The sequence below is a fragment of the Peromyscus eremicus genome, chromosome 5, assembly GCF_949786415.1.
Source record: "Peromyscus eremicus chromosome 5, PerEre_H2_v1, whole genome shotgun sequence".
Lineage (NCBI taxonomy): Eukaryota > Metazoa > Chordata > Mammalia > Rodentia > Cricetidae > Peromyscus > Peromyscus eremicus.
This window is the reverse complement of record NC_081420.1, coordinates 55,423,228-55,446,592: the sequence shown is the minus strand read 5'-3', so window position 1 is coordinate 55,446,592 and position 23,365 is coordinate 55,423,228. Positions and strand designations below refer to the sequence as shown.

General features: G+C 44.8%; 1 protein-coding gene across 2 annotated transcripts in view; it reads right to left on the bottom strand.

Annotated features, from left to right (window-relative positions):
* Nucleotides 1-16,361: 16,361 nt before the first annotated feature.
* The window catches only part of Net1 (neuroepithelial cell transforming 1), a 31,508-nt gene continuing 24,504 nt past the window's right edge, over nucleotides 16,362-23,365 (bottom strand). For both annotated transcript variants that reach the window (XM_059263468.1, XM_059263469.1), the window contains 9 exons: nucleotides 21,250-21,357; nucleotides 20,691-20,858; nucleotides 20,266-20,328; nucleotides 19,877-19,973; nucleotides 19,667-19,743; nucleotides 18,879-19,136; nucleotides 18,406-18,576; nucleotides 17,335-17,521; nucleotides 16,362-16,983 (listed from right to left, as the gene is read on the bottom strand). In XM_059263468.1, the coding sequence (XP_059119451.1) occupies nucleotides 16,580-16,983; nucleotides 17,335-17,521; nucleotides 18,406-18,576; nucleotides 18,879-19,136; nucleotides 19,667-19,743; nucleotides 19,877-19,973; nucleotides 20,266-20,328; nucleotides 20,691-20,858; nucleotides 21,250-21,357 (1,533 nt within the window). In that variant the 3' untranslated portion in view covers nucleotides 16,362-16,579. The remainder of the gene's footprint in view (nucleotides 16,984-17,334; nucleotides 17,522-18,405; nucleotides 18,577-18,878; nucleotides 19,137-19,666; nucleotides 19,744-19,876; nucleotides 19,974-20,265; nucleotides 20,329-20,690; nucleotides 20,859-21,249; nucleotides 21,358-23,365) is intronic.

Genomic DNA, 23,365 nt, shown 5'->3' with positions numbered 1-23,365 from the left:
ATGTTGGATGGGGATAGAGTGGGATGAGGTATCACCAGCAGACTTCAGTACAGGAGCCAGCTGCCCAGTGTGCTCGGGGCTTGATGCGCTCCAATAAACATTTCTAATGCAAAGGTGTCCAACTGCAAACATGCCCAGAAAAATGGAAGGAAAAAACATATATGTGGTGCTTATGTACCACATGCAATTCAGGGTGAAGTTTGGGGAGAAATAAACAAAAGGCAAAGGTGTGTGTTCTTTCACCAGCACTAGCTTGAAGACAGCTGGATCACCGCCATTACTAGCATGAACAAACTGGTCTTGTCATGTGGTCAGGCTCTTGTTGCCTGAGCCCTCTGGTCCAGATGAGGTGGATGATGATGGTCTCATCCTCTATGATATATCATTCCTATGTTCTTTTTGGTGAGGTCATGGATGCCGGGATAGATGTTTATACGAGTCCCTTTAATAACAACTTTGTGATTCTCATCTTTCTGGTAGTGAGACTCCCAGAGAAGTAATCATCTGCTACATTTTAGAAAGCCTCTTAGTCCATTTGATGTTGCTATCACAAAATACACGAGTGGGTTCTTTATAAGGAAGAGAGGTTTCTGGCATTCATGGATTTGATGGTTGAAAAGGCCAAAGTCAGGCAGTGACTTCTGATGAGGGCCTTGTGCTGCATCATAGTGTGGTAGATGGCATCACGTTGTGGGGGCGTGTGGGAAAGCAGTTGGTGATGCCTAAGGAAGATGCTGAACATTTTGTGAGGTAGCCTTGTTTTGTAACAACCCATTCTCAGCAACTAATCCAATCCAAGAGACATAACCCACTCCCTTAGGATGTACATTAATTCCTACTGAGCATGGTAACCCATGACCAAATCAGGCCTTAGGGCTTTCTTTTTTGTATGAGTATGTGTACATGGTATATGTACTTGTGTATATTCATGTTGGCATGTCTGTGAGCCCACATGTGTGCGGAGGCCAGAAGTTGATGTCAGATGTCTTCACCATCACTCTCTACTGTATTTATTGAAGTAGGCCTCTCACTAACCCTGGACCTCACTGTTAGCCAGCTTCCCTGGGAACTTTCTCTCTCTGTTTTCCAAGTGCTGGGATGACAGGATGTCTTCAAGCCTGCCCAGCTTTGTTCAGATTCTGGGGATCCAAATTCTGGTCCTCACACTTGCACTGCAGGAACTCTATTTACTGATCCTCCACCCCACATTTTAAAGGGCCCATCACCTCTCCACACCATTACTCTGGGGCCGTGCTTCTCCTACATGAGCTCTGGGGCATAAACTACATCCAAACCATAGTAGAAAGCACAGCAGCAACTTCCTGCATCCAAATAGGATTCTAGTCTGTGCTGATGGAAAATTTTCACTTATGGGAGCCTGGGTGGAGGCCGGTCACCTCCATTGGGTCTGTTCTGCTTCTTTCTCTGGTTTTCCATGAGGCAGAAGGGGATTTCCTATCAGGAACCACCATGGTATCTGTCTCAGCCAGCAGGAGGGGATTTTGGAAACAGGGTCCTTTATCTCTCTCAAAACACAATGCTGGTCTCTTGTGCTGTGGGCTGGCTGTGGAAAAAAAATAAAGGTTATTTAAAGCGTGCACTTGCAGACCAGGGAATTGTGTTTTTGCATGTGTTATAATTATTGCAGGAAAGTGTCAGGAGCAGCTGGGAAGGAGACCTGAGGGGTGGAATCAAGATGGCAGCTCTGGAAAAGACAGCAGAGTTGTTCAAATGCCGTGTTTTCCAAAATGGGGGACATGTTCTCCTGTGGCATCTGAGATGATTTTAGAGCTCTCGTGGGCAAACAGAAAGAGGAGCGCAGACCTTCCCTATGACGTCAACAAAAGTAGCCAGATCTCATTAACATGATTTTGCTTGCAGTAGCTTATTGTTGCTCTTTCCTTCTATTTTCAGTGAAGGAAGCTGGCTTTCCACTTATAACAATGACATCACGTGCTCATTTCAAATCCACTTCTTAAAAACGGGAAGTGTAGATTAAAAATGTCAAGGAGATAATGTATTGTAAATGTGAAAGTGTGATTGTGCCACTCCAATAAATGAGCTTTTGAAAATAACCCTAATCGCTCATGCTACTGAGAAAGATCAAGGCCATGGTCACAGTGGTGAGTGGCCAGGGTCTCCTGGAGATTCATAGTAAAGACAGGATGTAAGTGAACTGGAACAGCAAAGGTCACAAGTTCGCCATTTCTGTTCTTGGTCCTGCACACTGTACGCAGGCTTGGCTCCTGCCTCTCCTCCAGTGAGGAGGTCCCTGAAATGGAACACAACACCACGTGTTTCCCATTGGTTGCTCAAATCCAGACAAGAGGTCATGATGTGTATCAGAGGTGGAAGCTTGGCCCCAGCCACAGAAGGGACTTCCTGAAGCTTCTATAGCAAATTTCCTGATTCATTTCACCAAAGCTTTCCCAGAATTTCTTGAGGCCTTAAAATTGCTTTCTTTGCTCATCAAGAAAAGTACAGGGAGCCACTTTTTATCTGTGACGTACAGATTTTTAGCATACCCAAGGGACAAAAGGAGACTTTTGGGGCTTGACACTATGTGACCTAAATTTAAAAAGGAGAAACATTTGAGATCCAGGGAAATTTGACTTGAAGTTCAGTTTAACTAAAAGAAGAACCTGGGGTCCATGTTCAATAAATCTCAACAGCAATTGAGTCATCTAGTAATGTGTGTGGGTCCTGAAGCCAGGTGATTAGACTAAATGCCTCCTACAAATTTATTATACCCTAAAAGTCTCTCAAGAGAGAAGTTTCTGACAGAGGTGGCTGGGGAGATACATTAGTAAAGTGCTGGCCATGTCGGCATAAGGACCTGAGTTCAGTCTCCAGCCACCGTGTAGTTTAGTAAAAGGCTAGGTGTGATAATATACACATGTAACCCGTGTAGGAAAGGTAGACAGTTGATGCTTGGGGCTCCAGGTCCCAAGGAAAGACACTCTCAAAAAAACAAAGTGGATGGTTATACTAAGCACACACACACACACACACACACACACACACACACACACACACACCTCCTGTGGAAGAATGTGATTTTCCCCAAGGTCAGTCCTTCTCTCTACATCTTATTTTCTTCAGGGGGAGGACTAATAGTCACTCAAGGTATGAGGCCTAGAATAGGGTTCCCCAGGTGCCTTAAGATAACATTTGTGGCCGGGCGGTGGTGGCGCATGCCTTTAATCCCAGCACTCGGGAGGCAGAGCCAGGCGGATCTCTGTGAGTTCCAGGCCAGCCTGGGCTACCAAGTGAGTTCCAGGAAAGGCGTAAAGCTACACAGAGAAACCCTGTCTCAAAAACCAAAAAAAAAAAAAAAAAAAAAAAAAAAAAAAGATAACATTTGTGGAGGACTAATAGCCACTTTAAGGTGTGAGGCCCACACCCTCTGAAACCTTGAGCCTAGGACAGTGGTTCTCAACCTTCCTAATGCTGAGATCCTTTCATATCGTCCCTCATGTTGTGGTGGCCCTCAATCATAAAACCTCATGTGGTAACCTCCAACTATAAAATTACTTCATTGCACTTCATAGCTGTAATTTTGCTACTGTTATGAATCACAATGTAAATATGCAGGATATCTGATATGTGACCAATGTGAAAGGGGTCGGGACCTCCACCTTGACCTAGGGCCTAGTGAACTGCAAGCTTTCCCAGAGGGATCCTGAAGGACAGGCAAACACAGGGGCCATGACCTTCCCTGGAGGCCTAGGATCTTCAGATGACAGGAGTCTACAACCAAGCCAGTGTTTCAGGCCCATATTTAGTTGCATAGATTAATATCTCTCGGCAAAGAGGTCTCTCGGTCAGGGAGGTGGGAGCAGGAAGGGTGTGTGAGGTAGGGGGGAATCAGTGAGCCCAGTGAATAGAAGAAACTGAACACACCTCAGGTGATCTGGAGGGGCCAGTGTACAGGAAAAAACGACCTTGACTGAAATTCTTGCAGTCCTATCATCTCTCATATGTGACCTGAGCAGCCAGAGAATTTTGCTTAAGCTTTTGTGAATTCCCTTGGTTTTGTATATACAACTCCCTCCTTCAGATATTAAACGTTTTAGCAGTGGTTCACCTTTAAAAAAAAATCAATTAAGGTCTGGTGAGATGGCTCTGAGTAAAGACACCCATCCCCAAGCCTGATGACCTCAGTTCAATTCCCGGGACCTACACGGTGGAAGGAGAACCAATTCCTGAAGGTTGACCACTAATTGTTGTACATCTGCACCCTGCCTCCCCACAATAAGTAAAAAATGTTAAAAAAAAAAAAAATCAAATCATGTGTAGAAGGATCCGGGAAGAAATGGTTAGGGACTGGCCTAAATTTATTCCTAAAATGAACATGAACTTGGAATGAGCTGGCTTCGCTGGCCTTCTGCAGACGAGTCATCAATGAGGCTAAAGGAGTTTTCCCCACAGCTTTTCAACCTGAGGTGCCAGTAGGAACTCAGAGTCCCCTTGGCCACCCTGAGTAGAGCTCACAGCACTGGAACTTCAGATTCAAGCTTATATTTGAAGCCCCACTTTGCTATCTCTGCCTATGACATCTTGACATGTAAGTCACATGTGTCTCCATCACAGATCCTTGAGGAGGGTGGGGTATGGGGAGTCACTGCCTTTGACAGGTCCTGTAGGTACCCTCCTGGTTTCCCAAAGTACATGGCGAGAATATCTCATCTGTGAGTTTAGGTCACATTATTCCAACACTGATTTCAAAGTTCAGAGAAAATAACAACTCTCTTGTGATGTAGCAATAAGGACAATTATACTTACGGATACAAGTAGGCATTTGGGCAATGCATACAACTAAAATGAGAAATAATGAAAAGGATCACAGGCTCCTACCTGTCGTCATGCCCCCAACTTGACCCCCTATGCTCCTTCACTACTACAAATTGTGGGGGAGGGTATCCTGGCAAGCAGTCACCACATCATGGACTCCCTGAAGAGTTGGAGACTTAGTCATGTGAATTGTTGAGGCTTTGCCACAGTAGCCACTGACCATCTCAGGCCAAGACTAGCACCAAGCAGGACCTTGAAGCATCTGAGATGACACTGTTGGATCACATTTAGGGAAGCTTATTTCTAACTTCTAGAGTAAACATAGAGTGGGGTGGTTACTTTCAATTATCAACTTGATACAGCCTAGAATCACCCAGGAAGAGAGCCTCCAGAGACAAAGTCTAGTGTTGTGGGAATTTGCTCTGTTAATGACTTTGGGATATCTGACCCGACAGAGGTGTGGTTTTCTCTGGGTACATGACTGCTTAAAACTGAGGAGGGGGCACACGCTTGGTCTCTCTTGAGGTGGTCGGAAACTGGACGACTGGTTCCATTCACCCCTGGGCAGAACGAAGGACAACGATGGCTGTTTACTTTGTTCTGTATTCTTGAGTGTATTTCTCCCCATGTTATATCTTAAAAATCCATTGATACCCTTTAACAGACTCTGGTGGATTCACTTAACAGTCCAGATCAGGATGGCCTGTGAGTGTGCCTGTAGGGGATTGTCATGATGACTTTAATTGATATAGGAAGACTCTACCCTACAAATAGAAAGTGCCAGTCCCAGTTTTTTGAGTACTAAGAATGCATATATTCATTTATCTCTGTATCTGGATGTCACGTGGCTTGATTCCTTGAGTTCCCCACAATTACAGCGTATAACCTGGCATCATAAGTCAAATCAACCTTTCTCCTCCAAGTCGCTTTTTGTTAGAGTATTTTATCACAGAAATGAAACTAGAGCACACGGCTTAGTCGGGTGAGAGTAGGGGTTGATGACTGGGGATATTAGGACCTGAAGATGAACGTCAAGGATATCTCTGAGAAGAGCCTCTTCAGTCTTCCCACATGGCCATGTGGCTGCCACTGGCATGATGAGGAAAACTTTGTATTGTTGCTGTGCGTTGAGGGCTAGGATGACCAGACTGCTCTGCTTTGGGAGAGAGGTAGACAGCAAAGAAGCAGGGAGGGAGACAGAGGTCTAGGGAGGCAAGGGAGAAAGAAGGTGGGGGACAAAGAGGCTCACTGTAATAGGTCGTCGACTTGACACACAACTGAGGCGTTACCTCCGTCAGATTGCCCTGCTCCTGTGTCTGTGGGGCATTTTCTCAACTGAGGATTGATGTGGGAGGACCCAGCACACTATGGATGGTACCAACCCTGGCCAGGTGGGCCTAGAGTACACAAGAAAAGTAGCTGAACAAGCCATCGGGAGCAAGTCAGTAAGCAATGTTCCTCCATGTCCTCTGCTTCAGTTCCTGCCTCCAGGTTCCTTCCTGTCTTAAGTTCCTGTCCCGACTTCCTTTCATGATGGACTGACTCCCCAAGCTGCCTTGATCATGGTGTGTAACACAGTAACAGGAAATAGACTAGGACATCCACTCAGCAGGAGCCAGACGCAGCTCCACTGCCCCTCAGGAGCCATATGTGCAGGGACAAAGTGACTCCCTTCAAGGTCTGCTCCCTGTTATAAACTGAAGACAGACTGAGTACAATTGGGGAATTTTAGGTCAGATTAATCAGGCTTTAGGCCATGAGCAACACCCAATAGATGTGTATGCGGCCTGTTCCTCTGTTTTGGGTCTTAGGAGATAAGGCCTCTGTGTCTTGTCCTGAAAATTACTTCTTGTTCATTTCCTCGGGTTTGACCTGTATATTAGGGGACAGATGATCTGGCTGTCTACTGTTCTGCCACCACATGTACAGCCTGGTATGGTCTTTAGGTCATGAATTGTTAGCACACACACATATATTATAACCAACATTACAAAAGCTTCACGGCCTAAAGCAAAAATAAACACACTGTTTCTCTAATGCAACAGAGAGAGGTTCCACTGTGTAGTTTTGGAGCCTGTAGACCAGGCTGGCCTCAAACTCACAGAGATCTGCCTGCCTCTGCCTCCTGAGTGCTGGGATTAAAGACATGCACCACCACCTCAAGGTGATTTCCATTTTAACAGCTTCCATGAGCATCAGCTGAGGCACCAGTGGGTGGGACAACATTGGCTGAAGGCTTGACTGGGTTTCCTCACAGAGGTGTGTACTGGCTGTCTGCTGTAGGCCTTGGTTTCTCCTGGCAAAGACCTGTCCATAGGGCAGCTTGAGTGTCTTCATGACATGGTGGCTTCCTCCAGAGTAGAGAATTAAAGCAAGAGTGGCAACATTTTTTATGACTTGGCCTCAGGAACTACACTGTCACTTTACCACGTGCTGTTGGTCTTATTCTTTTTTTTTTTTTTTTTTTGTTTTTTTGTTTTTCGAGACAGGGTTTCTTTGTGTAGCTTTGCGCCTTTCCTGAAACTCGCTTTGGAGACCAGGCTGGCCTCAAATTCACAGAGATTCGCCTGCCTCTGCCTCCCGAGTGCTGGAATTAAAGGCGTGCGCCACCACTGCCCGGCTGTTGGTCTTATTCTAATGTGTTAGCCCCAATGCTTTGTGGGGGTGCACAAGTCTCTGGAGCTGGGGTCCTTGGGAACCATTGCCTGGCTACATAGGGTCGTCTTAGGTATGAAAGGCTGAGTCTTTGATCAGCTTGCTCTTTACAATATAAACTCCTGTTAAAGCACAGCTAACTAACACCATGTAGCCTTTGCGGTTCACTCAAGGAACAGTTCTAAACGTATTCTCTAAGTCAGGAAAAATAGTAAGGAGGAAATCCAGAAAGACCTACAAACGTGTAGACTAGTAGAAGAAATACCTTGCCTGAAAAGTAGGATCGAAGGAGTAGCCATGGAGACCTTGGCAGGGTGAGAAGGGGCGAGCATAGGCAGTGACGAGCTCTGCAGCCCACTCGGGGAAGCTGGGTGCTGAGGGCTGGGTAGCTCACTGGGCAGTGGGAAGCAGAGAAGTGGCATGGATGGATTTCCAGCCTGGAGGAACAGAATAAGAAAAACTGTAGGACCGTCAACGCCCTGCGCCTGGCTGGAGTTACCAGTCTCGGACTCTAGAATCATCTCAGACAATACATTCGTCATCCCGTGAAGCCAGCAGCTGCTCTTGTCTGTTATTGCCACCCAGAAACTCATCAGAAAGTTCTGGAGTGATTCCACCATGGTGGACCTGCCTGTCATGTCAGAACAAAAGAGAATGCCCAAAACAGTTTCCATCGTGGAAATGATGGTCTCGTGCTCCTTGGCTGGAGGCAAATGCAATTCCGTAAATTTGGACCCCTCCCTGCTTGCTCTCAGACAGGGAGTGCATATATGTGTATTTATAGGCCCAGGAATGATTTCCCTTTGTTTTGGAAGAGGCCCCTACCTGCTGGGACCAGAGGAGGTCTGAAAAGAGCACGTGAGGGCTCACAGGCCTGCTGGGACCAGAAAGTTTAAAAGCTGTTTTGGGTTTCCGCCACCTCCGAAATGCAATTCTACATGCCTTTGATTGGCTGGAAAAGTGATACATTGTGCTCTCGTTCTAATATTCAGTCTGTGAGCCTGCCTAGCTTGCCCCGTGGCCTGCTTTGTTGCTGCTGTCTTAGCTTATATATTCCTTCAGGGGAGTGACTCCACTAAACCTCTCCCCTCTGTCCTGTGTACAGAGGGCACTTAACACACATCTGAGATGAGACAGAAAAGGGGAAGCAAATGGAGGCCGTGGTCTGCTGCCCTACACCTCCTTCCCTATTGTCTGGAGTCAGCCCAACCTCACCTGCTTCCCTCTCCCTCATGGCTTATTTACAATGCTCTCCTCCTCCTAATTCCTCACAGAATATCCATGGCCCCCAGGGTGGGGAGCTGAAGAGTTGAGAGCTGAGCTCACACCTGGCGGTACCCCAGGAGAGAGACTTGTTCAGGCCTGAGCCCTGGGTGGGGAGATGTGGGGACCAGCAGGCCTGTACTCCACAGGTTGGCAGAGGTAAACAATGTCAGATAACAGACAGCCTCTTTTTTTTTTTTTTTTTTTTTCCAGCCCTGCAGCACTTTCCAGGTGTCCCGAGAGGCCTGATCCTGATGCCAACCTCCCAAGTCACATTCAACTGACAGGTGAGGTTTGAAGGGCTGAGACAGAGGCCCGGCAAGAAGAGAGATGCATCCCACCACAGACAGGCAGCCTGCTGGCTCATGACTTCACCATGCGGGCCTTCTACTGGGGGACAGGGCTGTGCTGTTGATGTAGTCCAGTCCCAAAAGGTGCCCTTGACCTCAGTGAGATGGCTGCCTCCCTCTCCCTCACAGGCAAGGGAGAGGAGGGAAACACCAAAGCAGACATAAAAGCTGTCAGAACAGGTCAGCCAGAAACAGCCCAACTCCTGTCAGCCTTGGCTGGTGGAGGATGAAGGGAGTCTTGGGTCTCCTCACCCAGAGGGAGTGCTGTTCTGAGACTCTCAGGAAACCTGTCGTCCGGGCCCCCCCCCCCCCCCCCCCCCCGCGTTGTTCTGTCCTCTGCCTTGAAGAACAAGTCCAGTCAGATTTCTGCACATGGAAGGATGGCCAGTGCCTGCTGGCTGTTCTATCAGATTCTTTGCCTGGGTTAGGCCCTGGGGCTCTGATCCTCTGGACAGTGTTCGCTTGGGAGCCATGAGAGAGTGAAGGCTGGGACCCAGACATCCAGGACAGGCTCAAACCACCTTGCTGAGCACTGACATTCAGTTTCTGCCTATAGAGTTTATATCGCGTTATTCTAGTTTGTGGGTATTAGTTGAGGGAAAAACACATGGTTTTTGAGTCTGGATCATTTCTTTTGTTAAAAATAGACTATCTTTTGGAGGCTGAGGTGGTGGCCCAATGGGTAAATGCTGGTTGTACAAGTACGAAGACATGAGTTCAGTCTCCAACACCCATGTAAAGCAGTGATGGCACATGTCTGTAATCCCAGTGCTAGAGGGGCACAGATAGGAAATACATGGGACTTGCTAACCACCCAGACCAACAAGTCAGTGTGCTTCTGGTTCAATGAAAGACCATTTCTCAGAAAATAAGGTGGAGGGATGGAGGAAGGCACTCAGCATCGATCTTTGTACATGGACACACACACACACACATACATACACACACACACACACACACACACACACACACATGATTATGTTTCAAGAACAGGTTTATAATCACAGCTGAATTGTGTACCAAGTATAGGGAATCTCTATATGCTCCTGCCCACATATATGCACAGCCTCCTTGGCACTATGGAAGTATTTGCTTCCACACACAGATTTATCTTATTTCATTATCATTACCTAGAGTCCATGGTTTACATGAGGGTCTACTTGGTGAAGAGTATTCCATATGACCAATTAGAGAAGTTCTATATTGACCATTGCAAATGAATCATGTAGAACACTCCTCTATCCCATAAACCTCCCATTCTCTGCCCAGTCCCCTTCACTTTCCAAACAACCGCTAATCTACTGTCTCCATAGATCTCCTCGTCTGCTGTGGGATACAATTGAAATCTGTCAGTGACCTTTTCCAGTTGGCTTCGGACCCCTGATAGATCATACAATTTCTGTTTCTTCGTGTGCTTTCTTATCTTGCTAGCTCAGTTCTTTTTAGTGCTGAATAATATTGTCTAGGTGCCCTATAGTTTATACATTTACTTAATTCATTTGTATTGCTGTTACAAAATTCTGGAGACTGGATAATTTATAAAGAACACAGATTTGTTTCTTATCACTCTGGAGGCAGTCGACGAAGTGCAAACAGACCTGATGCTGTGGAGGGCTGCTGTTTGCTTTCCAGATGCTTCCATACGGGAATAAGTATATGGAGGAGTGACAGAGGTGAACACACTAACTCCTTCAAGGTGTGTGTGTGTGTGTGTGTGTGTGTGTGTGTGTGTGTGTGTGTGTATAGGCCAGAAGTCAACTTCAGGTGTTGTCTCTCAGGAACAGTTCACCTTTTTACAAGATAGAGTCTTTCATTGGGACCTGGGAATCACCAGGTAGGCTAGGCTGGATCATGGATCCTCCTGTCTCCTCCTTTCCTGTGCTCATCAGTGTTCACCATCACACCTGGCCTTTTTACATGGGCACTGGGGATATGAACTCAGGTCTTCAAGCGCGCATGCGTGTGCGCTTACTACTTGTGGGAGTGGGTTCTCTTCTTCTACTATGATGGTCTCAGGGATTAAATTCAGCTCAAGATTGGCAGCAGGAGTCTTTGCCCACTGAGCCAGCTCATTGGCTCACAAGCTTTTAAGGAATGACCTGAATCACCCTGTAAAGGCCTTTTTTCTTAAGGCTATCAAACTGGCCATTAAGCTTCAGCACATGAATACCAAGAGATAAGTTCACAAAAGGGGCCAAGCAAAGGTGCTGGGGAGGAAGGAGGACTCCGAGAATATGCAGGCACAAAAGACAAGAGGAAATCTTCCCACAAGGGAGCCAGGCATATGCTGCTGGGAGACCGGAGCTGAGGAACTGTCTTTGGAAGGTTGTAGGCTTCTGGAGTGGGAGGCACGGTGAGTTTCCACTGAGTGTAGGAGCGGCTGGAGAGTTGGGATGCAGGAGGAGTTGGGGCACTCGGACACAAGCGGGATGGAAGTGTAGATGTGAGAGCTCAAGATGGGGGGGCTCAGGGAGATGGAAGAGGAAGACGCACAGATTTAGGAGGCTAGTCCTCAAGTCCTGAGTGGTGGCAGCAGAGGAGACACAGGGTGGGACGTTTGCTTGTCTCTAGAGCAGTTCCAGGATGGGGCTCACCTAACAGGCCATTTGCTGGTTATCTATTTGGACCCAATGAAGTAGGGTTGGGAGGAGGACCTCACAATGGAAAGTTGCCAGGGACTCTACACAGCGGGACAGGCTGGGGAGAGTGCAGGGTCTGGAGGGATGACAGGCAAAGAACTGCGGGGCCCCAATCTTGAGACAGTTTGTTCTCCACCAGTGGCCAATGTGGGCACCAGGAAACCACCTTGACAGGCTTGTTGACTCTGACAGTCAAAGACTCTAGGAACCAGTCAACTGGAGAGTACAGGTGTTGTATTTTAAAATGGGTGGGAGAGAGACCTTGTGGGTTGGAGCTGAGGGGTCCTAGGCCAGTGAGAAATAGACACACCATGCTTTGGTCACAGAGGGTGGGACCCGGGGGAAAGACTCACTATGCAGGCGGCACTCACGTGAACAGTTTTATTATTAAAGGGGATAGGGAGAAGGGAAGAGAGGAAAGAAGGGGAGAGAGGAGAGGAGAGGAGAAGAGAGAGAGAGAGAGAGAGAGAGAGAGAGAGAGAGAGAGAGAGAGAGAGGAGGAGGAGGAGGAGGAGGAGGAGGAGGAGGGGGAGGGGGGCTTTTCTTAGAGGGGAGTTTACATAGGATGATGTTGTCAGGACGCTGGGTGGGCCAAGGTATTACCTGCTTATTGGCCAGGACTCCAAGAAGTGAGCGTGAACGCTAACAACAGGGCTTACCGAAACCCCTCAATGTTTCATTTCAGGATCCATCCCTGGTGCATGAGCTGGCTTTCTGGAGTCCATTCCTATGGCGGGATGCCTTGCTCAGCCTTGATGCAGGGCCTTGGTTCTGCCTCACTCAACTGAATGTTCCAGGCTTTGTTGACTCACCATGGGAGGACTTATCCTTTTGGAGGAGTGGGGGTGGGGGGGCACAAGAGGAGGGATGGGAGGGGGGACTGTGGTTGGTATGTAAAATGAATAAAAAATTTTAAAAAAGCATATAATAAAAACAAACAAACAACTCGGATTGTCACATTTAGTGGCAGGTGTCTTTACTCACTGGGCCATTTCCTTGGCTTAAAATTCATTTTTGAAAGAATTATGACACTGGACATCGACATGTTCTCATCAACGGTAATTTCATCCTAACTGATGCTCAGCTTTACTCAGATCTTTTAAATCAGTTCCTGCTCCATGACAGTTCCTGCTCTTGTAGTTGCCAGACTGTGTCTCGTGGCCAGGGAGAGAATAAAGCTTTCTTCGGATCCACATTTATCAACCCCTGAGCAGCCCAGCAGAGGGAGGACATTGGCATCGAATTCAGTTTTACAAAATAAGAAAAATGTATTTTCATGTTATCTTGGAGAAATTTTTATCTAGAACAGTCAAATGTGTTACAAGTGACTTAGAAGAGGTTTGACTGTGGAAGGTGATAGATTTCAAACAATTATTTACAAAGTGAGGATAGGGCAATGCTTTGATAAACTATGGGCAAGACAAGTCCTTAACTCTAAAGGTTCCCAGAGTCCTACCAGGACAGACCTGGGCAGATCTGAACATGAGTTCAGAGGGAGTTTGGGGCATACCCAAGGTTCTTAAGTTGTGTGGGTGTGTGCGTATGGCTACACGTTTTCCTGGAGAAAGGGTCAAGATAAACAGGTCCTAAGTGATTTTAAGTTATCACTGCATATGAGTAACCATGTGCTGGTTAGCTTCTCTCAACTTGACACAAACTAGAGTCACCTGGGAAGAGGGAACCTCAATTGAAGGACTGCCTCCATCAGATTAGCCTGTCCGCCAGTGAGCAAGCAGTATTCCTCCATGTCTTCTGCTTCAGTACCTGCCTCCAGGTGTGGGCTCCTGGCCTGGCTTTCCATGATGGTGGACTGTGACTTGTAAGGAGCCCCAAGTTGCTTTTGCTTGTGGTGCTAATCATAGGGACAGAGAAGAAAACTAGAACATGGCATGGATGTGAGGTCTGTGTCCTGTGGTTGGCTGGAGGTGGCTGAGATATGTAGAAATTAAATCTCTGCATTCAGAAGTTCTAGCCTTCCTTCAGATCTAGAATCCTTCAGATTCATGTTCTAGTACATTCCTCTCAGGGGAACTAGGTTCTCTGGACAAAGGGACATTAGATTTGTAGGCGGAGCTATCACCTTGCTTATATATCTGAAAATAAGTACTGTGTTGGATTTGCATACTCAAAACATTGAACACAAAATAGACTTAGCTAGCACAAAAGTTACCCAACACCCATCAGGTCAGAAGTGTCTTAATTGATTCTTGGGTGTCCTGGTGATGCCATGATCAAAACTACTGCTCGACAGCTTTTGTGTGTGCACACCCTGGCGGAGCACCGAGCACCTAGGAAGGGATTAGCCTTACAGTAAGTGAACTCACTGGAAGTAGCTAGGGAAGAAATCAGACCCCTCAGCTTCAATTCTAAACAAGTTAAGGCGATGCGAGGAGACAGATACATTAAGGTATTATTTATCATTCATGTATAGGGATTGGCTAGGTCATCAGAGCATCAGCATTACTAGGAAGGAACATTTGAAAACACATGATCAGAGCTGGGTGTGGTGACATGAATCCCAGCACTCGAGGAGGAGAGGCAAAAGGATCAAGCTTAGAAGCAGCATGGGCTACATGGCGAGTTCTTGGCCAGTCAGGGATACCCAGAAAGACTGTCTCAGAAAATCATTACATATACTTGAATGAAAACGGCCTTATGTAACCATAAAAACCCATGGTCAGCTCTCTCTTCTGATATCTGGATCTAGTGAAATGGTGTGTGGGCTAGAGTGAGGCCTAGTCACTTTTATTTCTGAAAGCATCCCTGACTGCTGGTGATGCCCTGACAAGTCTGAGGACTGAGTCACTGAATACTGCCCAACAGAGGCCGCTCCTGAGAATCCTCAGCTCATGTCATTACTGTTCCCTTGAGGGAACCAAAGCAAGACATCTTTAGATAAAACATAATTCCATTACACCATCTGAAGCACTTGCTTCTCTAACTCGGGAAGCTGAACAAGACCACTCTGACAGGAACTAAACTCCATGATACCCTGGATGGGACCAGTGCCTTCGTGATTGCGGTTGTTACAGATCACACCACAGGTATAAGAGACACTTCTGAATCTGGATTTCCAAAGTGAGGACGTTGAGACACCTACATCAGAATCCAGGATTAACCAAATTAATGAAGACATTTGCTATTTGCTTTACTACTGTATTCAGAAGATGGGCATATGGTCAACTGTCTGAAATACAATGGTGACTTCTGATTCCACTGTGTCCTTTAGGATCACATGACTCACAAGATAAACTACTGTCCTTTCTTACCCATCAACAAATTTCGAAAGGATTTGGTATTTCCTTAACCATTGTAAGTTTTGCACAATCTACCCCCTTAGCTAAATCCTCATGTTCCAGTGGACTGACCGCCCCCACAAGATATCAACCAGGCAAGAAATGTTTGGGGTTATTATGTGTGTGCTTTTTTTTTTAATTGTATAATTCATTTATACAAAGAAATCATTTGATTGATCTATGTACAGCCTTTTCCAATTTTCATTTCCACTGGAGATATATTTCACATGATGGTTAACAATGACTTGAACTGATTGCCAGTATAAATCTGGGCTAACACGGAACCTCGGTCCTCCTCCCTCCTTTAAAGAGCACGACCCCATTTAAACACAAATACTTTGCAATGAAGAATCACCAGCTTTTTTTTTTTTTTAAGTGAAGAAAACCAATCTGGTTTTAACCTAATATGGTCAAATTTCCAACACATTTTACAGTTTCTTTTCCAATTCAGTATTTGCAGGTATGAGAAACCAAAGCAAATACAGTTCACACCCCCTCTGGCCTTCTACAACTTCCTACACACCCTCAAGCCAGGCTTTTCCTGTCTCCGCTCCTCTAGTTCAGTCAGACATTTTCATTCTAGGCTAACTCCTTTCCCCTGTCCTTCTCTTCACTATTCCAGTCTCCTGCCTTCTCTCTTGCTTTCCAAACAACACCAAAACTTTCCCCGAAGTCCTTCTTGTGGTTTCTTTCAGTAGTCTAGAACATACTAAGTCATTTCATGGGTCTTTACTACCCCAACATGATACACTGTAAAAATGCAGTTTTCTTAACTGGCTCAACAGTATGGCTTGGTTTCACTTAGTAAAATTAATACGATTAACACACACACACACACACACACACACACACACACTTTAATCAGGAGGAAAAACTTTAAGGACATGCCAATTTAAAAAAGGCATCAATGTAAAAAAATAAAAGAAAATACTAAAAACTACTTTACAATAAAAAATTAAATAGTTGGCAGAATAAATGAATGAAAAATGAGGAATGTGCAGTGAAAAACTGATAGAAGGCATTCCAGTTGATAAAAAACGGAAAACACACCAAGCTGTAGGATGGTTTTCCAAGGAAGCAGTGCTTCACTGTAAATACTCAAATACTTCAAACTCAAAAATCTTCCATGTAGATTGTAGGTGTCATTATTAAAATTTCATTCATCATTTGAGATTTAACAAGGAACACTGATAGAATTTCAGCATTTACAAAACTTAAGTTTGGCAAATACTGTAAATATCACATTTGGTTGGAATTGGAAAGTCATGGTGAGCCTCTAGTCAGGCCAACACTAATTTCATACATATTTCTTCTGATACCAAATACCAGGTTGGTATGTTCCAAATAATCCATGAAAATAGCCCTTTGAAGTCTGCAATTTAACAGTAATCTGTGTATCTTTAGCTGCCATTAACAACGAAGACAAGAACAATAACAGGAGGGGAGGGAGGGGGAGAGTGAGAGAGAGAACCCAAACCAAGAACACACCAGAGCTGGCACAGAGTACCCTAGGATGCTCCCATTACAAGGAGAAAACTGTACAAATTTATAAATAAACAGCCTCCCACCAGAGAGCACACATTTACACCAGAGTCTCTTTTCTGCCTCCGCCTGACTGGGCTCTGTCCCTTGCTCTTCGTAAGCCAGGCTGGCCTCGAGGTGCCTTCACGCTCTTGGTGTCTTCGGCCGTCTGGACACTGGAGCCACATTCCAGCACGCTTTCATCGTCGACCTGAGTAAACCCGGGCACCACGGATGACCTTCGCTGGGCCTGGAGATTCCCAACTGATGGGTTGTTCTCCTCGTACTCCTCGTGGAGCTCCGGTAGGCCCTGAAGCTCCAGGGGGCTGGCAGCCCGCTGGAAAGGGGTGATGGCAGTACGGATGCAGTTGACCCATTGCTGCTTATGGAACACGTCATTGGCTTGTAGTGTGTGGGACTGGCCTGGAGAGGGGTCCCGGAAGCGGACTCTAAAGATGTTTTTAGCTGAAGGGAGAAAAAGGGAATCAAGACTAAGAAAGTGGTCATGCAGTCTTAAGGAAAGTTCTAGTGTTTATGTGACACACACACTCTTAAAGACAGCCTCTAGCCAGAGGTCCCTGACCAACTCAATTTTGTGCCAGTACAGGACTGGGGAATGGTTTTATTCTTAAAATTCTTAAGGGTGAAGTCTAATTTCATTTAGGTACATTTGTTTTTCTCTTTGGTGGTGTTTTTCGAGATGGGTCTCACTCTGTAGCCTAGGTTGGCTTCAAATGTGTGGCTGTTCTGCTTCAACCCTCCTCTCCCCATCTAATCCGGATCCTTTGTGTAACTGTTCTAGAACCTCTTGCTTACCTTTGTCTGAGTTGCCAAAGGCCCCTCGGAAGGAACCACCCATGCGCACATCCCCATCCTGCAGGTCTTCCAGCACCAGCTCCTGCACTGGGATTGGCTGCCGGTAAACCTGGTAGGAGTGACGCTCATTTCGTGTGACAGGCCGAGTCAAAACCAAAATGTCTTGAAACAGGAAAATGTACAGTTTCTGCAGAAAGGAAGAAAAAACCCAAAACTTCCTAAATAAGGAACCTGATTGTTAAAGAACTGGACTTGACATTTAGAGTGTTCCGATTTCTCCTTTAAAAATGGCGTCATAAAACAGTGGTCTCAAGGCCATGCAGACTTTACTTGGAGCACTCAAGCTCAGTCTCCCTAAAGCTCTTTTCTTTCATTGGGCTGCACTAGCAGGTTGGGCAACAGCTGAGTAAACACGATGAATCTCAAAGACCTGGAATCAGCAGAAACAGGTTTGAAACTCCAGTACTGTATGAATGCTGCTACAGTGTTCATGGTTCCGCTCTGTCTACACAAGCTAAGCCTTTACAGAACAATTTGGCCTGTGATAGATATCAGATAGGCTGGATTTCAACTTTTTCTTAAAGAACCCCTAACTTATAAATGCAACTTTTGGAAAGCACATATAAAACAAAAATACCATTCCTGACTCCTTATCCAGAAGGTTCTTTTGTAATTAATACTTAAAAAATAAAATTGCTTTTATTTAATCTGCTGAAGAGTTTGAGTGGTGCTAAAACTACTAGCATCACTATAAAACACTCATTTCCTGAGGTGTGTGTTTATGAAACCTTATGAAGCGTGGACAGGAGACCCCAGCCACACACATTGGCTTACAGTTCACAACTGGACACGAAGGATTCCTGGCCGAGGCATTTCAGTCTTACTTATTCTGCAACTACAGAACCAAATGCTTGCTTTACCAAAACTGGTCACATAAACAATCAGGAACCTTCCTGCAAGCAGCAGGTTTATTTTTACAAACCTGCCTCTCATAATTTATGTGTGAAAATTAAGCAGGCTGGGAAGAGGAAAGTAACGGCTTCCTCCTGGTTCATATTCGAATCCACTCACATGGCCACTTTTATTCTTCAGCTCCCCATGGCACAGCAGCACTTTGCTAGCTTCGATCCTGGGGTCCTTCTGCTTCTCATCCAGGTACTCCAGCTTGTCGATGTAATACTGACACTCGGATTCACCTTTCTTCAAGTTGATATCAGAAAGAACCCCTTGTATTATCAATACCTAAAAATGATGAAGAAAATGAAACCAGATGAAGCAACTGCTGTATATCAACCTCCCTCCCTCCGTCCAGAGCAAACATTCACACAGAAGGACAGGGTCTAAAGTGGGAAGGGACTCGAGAAATCAATCAGTTGGTCTCTTCATTATTCATATGAGGAATTGGTCCCAGCCACACTAGGTAGGTGACTAGTTCAAGGCCATCAGACAGTGGAAGGAACCAGAATAAAACTCAAGTCTTTTGATGACATGAGATTTGAGAGTACCATGCTATGCTAAACTTGAAATACTCATTTATTACTTACTGCTTCCTCCAGAAGCTGAACATCAGGATGGTCTTTTGGAGTGTGTCTAAGGATTTCTTTTAACAGTAAAGGGTATTTGACAAGGCGACTTCGAGGGATATCTAGGAAACTCCAAAGATCTAGTTTCCGACTGAAGGGAGACTCCAGACAGCGCTGGAGGAAGTCTTGGACTCTTGGGTCTTGTTTCTTCTGATCCAGAAGAGCCTTGGCCGCTAGCTGGTTACTACAGTAGCCTTTGTAGGCATTCAGGCCTGGTAACTGGAGAGCAAAGACAAAGGTGACACAGTGCCGTTAGGACCAGGTGCTTAACAGGCGGTGGCACAAACCACAAAAGACTCAGCTACTACTTCCAAGTCTCACTAAGATGTTGGCTATTTGTGTTCCCAGTCATCCGAGTTGTTTCTATCACACTCCTCACAATCTTGACACTCTATGGGCCTGCTCCTTCTCCTGTGAAGTCATACACGTAGAAACAACCTTTATCACTGAGTCCCCAGGAATCCTCCTTGAACAAGGCCCGGCATACAATAGGCACTCAAGCATGCCCATGAAAGATTGCAACAGATGATAAGCAGCATAGCACTATGGGAATTTTGCTCAATCAGGGATGTTATTTGTAAGCAGTAACACAATCAAGCTCTGTATTTTTTTACAAGATTATAAACTCTTATCACCACAACTTTGTTGGAGTTTAATGTCTTGTTTTTAGACTCTAGTGGTACGACCAAACTGCTCTGAGTGATGTCACAGGCTGCAGCACTGCTTGTTATATACGATGACTTGCTTACCCAGTTCACGAGAATGTGACCGATCTGTTCCACTGTCCCGTCAGGCTTGGTTGCTTCTCCTATTCTTGCCAACAAATCTGAGTGTACAAGAGCAAAAAGAGCAATGATACACTTATTGAAAAAGAACCGGTGAGTTCCACATTCTTATTAACTTAAAATTCTTGTGTTAGTTCTATTCAGAGATGAATGGAAATTAAGAGCCAAGCTGACCTTCATGCAGAGGTATGTAAGCATCCAAATCGCCAAATATGTGTGTGAGTTCCTCTTCTGACATGATGGACAACTTTAACATGGGGTCATGGTAGGCCTATTGGAGGGGAAGAAATACATCACACAAAGACTGAGCGAAGAAACCACTTGACCAACCTGTTGTTGAGTGCACCCCAGTAACTACATACAAGGACACAGATTCTGGAGAGACACTACAGTTACGTTCACCCCTAAAGGTTTACTAGTGGTCACCTTTGAAAAGCTGTGTTTTATTCTCGAGTCAGAGATGTAAAACACTTTTACTTTCCACTTCAAAGGTTAAGAAACCACCCTCTAGAAGCTGTGATATGTCATCTGTAAGGACTGGTGTGTGTAAAGTGACTACTGACCTTTCTAGCAAGCTTGAGATCCTCGATTAAGTCCTGTTCGCCTCGGGACAATTCATATATTGCCTAAAAACATCCAGAAATAGCAGAAGTCAGAAATGAAAACGATGTAATTGACATTTATACTGCTTGATGTTATGCCTCTTTTTAAGAGACTTGGTCTGAAAATTCTAATTCAGGATGGACTCTCAAGTACGTTTGCTTTTTTTCCTATCACTTATCTACTAACTGTTGAATCTGATGAGCACCACCCACTATAAACTGTTATGGACTGGGTGGCTATGAATAATTGCTTAAATTAAAACAAACAAATAAAAAAACTAGGCATTAGTTAGTTTCTATTTCTTCTGGCAAGACCTGTATTTAGAAACTTTTTCTTTCCTGGCATAACTCAATAAATATGGTCTGAATACTGAGAGCCAGCATACCTCCTGACGTTTGATCTCTCGAGTGGTCAAGGACTCCTTCATACTGATGTCTAGCATCTCCGACCATAGCACACTACTTCTTCTCTTTGTGGGTGTTGGGACTGTAGACCTGCTGAATGACTTCTGGGCAGAAGCTGGAGATCTGTGGTCACCACGAAGGGTAAATGACTTAAAAGAGGCAAATGAAAGAGAAAATGAGATTTGGAGGCTACAACAATTATCTTGTATTAAAAAAATTATAAAAAAAATTGTAACACATTTTTGAGAATTTCTCAGTATGTAAAACAATCATTTAAGTTTTAATCTAACAAGTAAAACTACTTATCAACTCCATTTAGTTTTGGGGAAATGAAATGGTCTAAGAGGAGCCTTTGACAAAGGATCCAAGTGAACACAGCTTATACAAACACTAGTCTGGTAAGATATTCCCGCCAGCAGATCAAAACCAAACACTGTGGTATAACAACGCAAACATGTTTGTACAGCTCAAAGGCAAACAAATTTTAGGCGTCTATAAAAGCATCCTAAGTACACTCCTCCTACCCACCCTCCTTTTTACCTGTATGGTTTGACCAAAGCGCCTGACTGCTCCATTTCTGACGGGAGAGATTAAGTTTGCCAAGGATGTGACCCGAGCTAGAGGGCGAACTCTTTTATTGCTTGGCTCCTGGGAAAACAAAAGCAGATTACAATAAATATGTGTTGAGGTGTAATGATTTCATACAAGCCCAGACAAAATTAAACCCTCTTACAAAACAGTGTTTGTATAAGACAAGGAGACAGGGAACTAAAAAAACGACTGCTGTTCTTCACGTTAAACTAGAACAATACCAAATAACAAGAGCTTAAGGAAATCAACATTTCATTCCTGTCCCAGGATTATGTGATTCCATTCTTAACTACTTCAGTTGGAGAACAACCTTCAAACATGTCTGACACTGAAATGGGTCAACAAATGCTCAAGCCCAGGCAGGGGAGGTTCAAAGGATGCCTAGGCTTCGACAGGCCTAGAATCCTGGCTCCAGCTCTTGTAATGGCACAGCCAGAGCCTCGCTTGTCTGGGCTAAGAACCGGCAGAGCTTTGAAAATAGCAAGAGCACAGCAAACATGTGTTAGCATTCATGCATTTCAGAACTTCACAAAGCTAGTGTGAGATACATGGGACACATCTTCAGAGGACGTCACACAGTTACTGAAATAAAAATGGATCTGCAGAGGGAGCATAAACTATTGGCATGTGGTGCCTTTGACAGGTGTCACACATGATAAAATAATTCTGATGTGAATTCAGAAGGATATATAATGTAAATTATATTAAGATCACCAAGGCCAGGCATGGTGGTGTACACCTTTAATTCCAACACCTGGGAGGCAGACTCAGGCAGATCTCTTTGAGTTCAAGGCAAATTTGGTCTACAAAGGGAGTTCTAGGCCAGCCAGGGCTACAGAGACTCTGTCTCAAAAAATGATCATCATTAAATTAAGAAGTAATTGAAGACCATTTTCCCCCCTAAAAAGTTCTATGACAAGACCAAATTACTTTAAAAGAAAGGAGAAAGGAAATCAAATAAAAATAACCCTTATAATTAAGAACAAACAGGGAGAAAACTTTGAAAGTAGGTAGAAACTTCAATGAGTCAAACAGCCCAAGCAGCATGTTGGCTTCTAAACTCCTGATGGGCACGCACGCACGCACCAAAAAGGAACACCAGTGACTGAAGAGACTTCAAAGAGAATTCAACTTTGGAGGCTTTAAGAGGCAGAGTTGTAAACTACTCCCTCCCTCCTCCAAATAACTAACTGCGAAGCAAAACTTAAACTATAAAAGCACTATGAGCTGAAAAAGAAGCCTTTGAGACGTGTAGTAAAATGGCACACGCCGTACGACGAGGACATATGTGAATGCCTTCACCACACATCTGTGCAGACTGAGTGACATAAGCGTGTGCAGAGGCAGCTTGAGGCATTCCTTTCCATTTAGTAAAGACAGCACAAAGAGTCTCTCTCCTGTGTGAATGGAGATAGGATGACCTCACCAACAAGATCTGCCAACATGAACTAGACACGGAGCAGCTGCTGTGACTCCTGTCTTCTAGAGGTTAGCACCTCTTCCCTGGTCAAAGCATCAACATTTCACTGCCCAGTAAATCACCAAATATTTAATTTCCATTTGAGGGTCTTTGGAAAGGTGCACCTCCCAGGGAGTGAGAAAGTAAAAGTCAGTTCAGTGAAGAAGAAAGAGATTTTGATATTATTGTATTAAATAAAATTATTGATAGAGTCTTGTCTTTATAAGATTATTGTAAAACTACTAATTTCTTGGTAATTAAAAGTTATGTCATGTTTAAAATAAAAGCAGAATTATTATCATTATGATTATTACTGTGCTGAAGACTAGCCCAGGCCCCTGTGAGAGTCAGGCAGGCATCCTCTCACTAGACTTAGAGCATTTAGACTTAGGTAACTAAACATCATTTATCTAAAACACTTTTATACCACTATTACAGATTTTGCTTATGTATTTCTTTCGGCTGCACTTGGTGGCTAAACACATTCACAGTTCTTTAAAACTAACTACAATCTCCCTTCTTTAAGGATGTCACTATTCAGTCTGCCAAGTCTAAAATGCTTGGTAAGAAAGTACATTATACTTGGTGGGTTTGGACAGAGGGCCA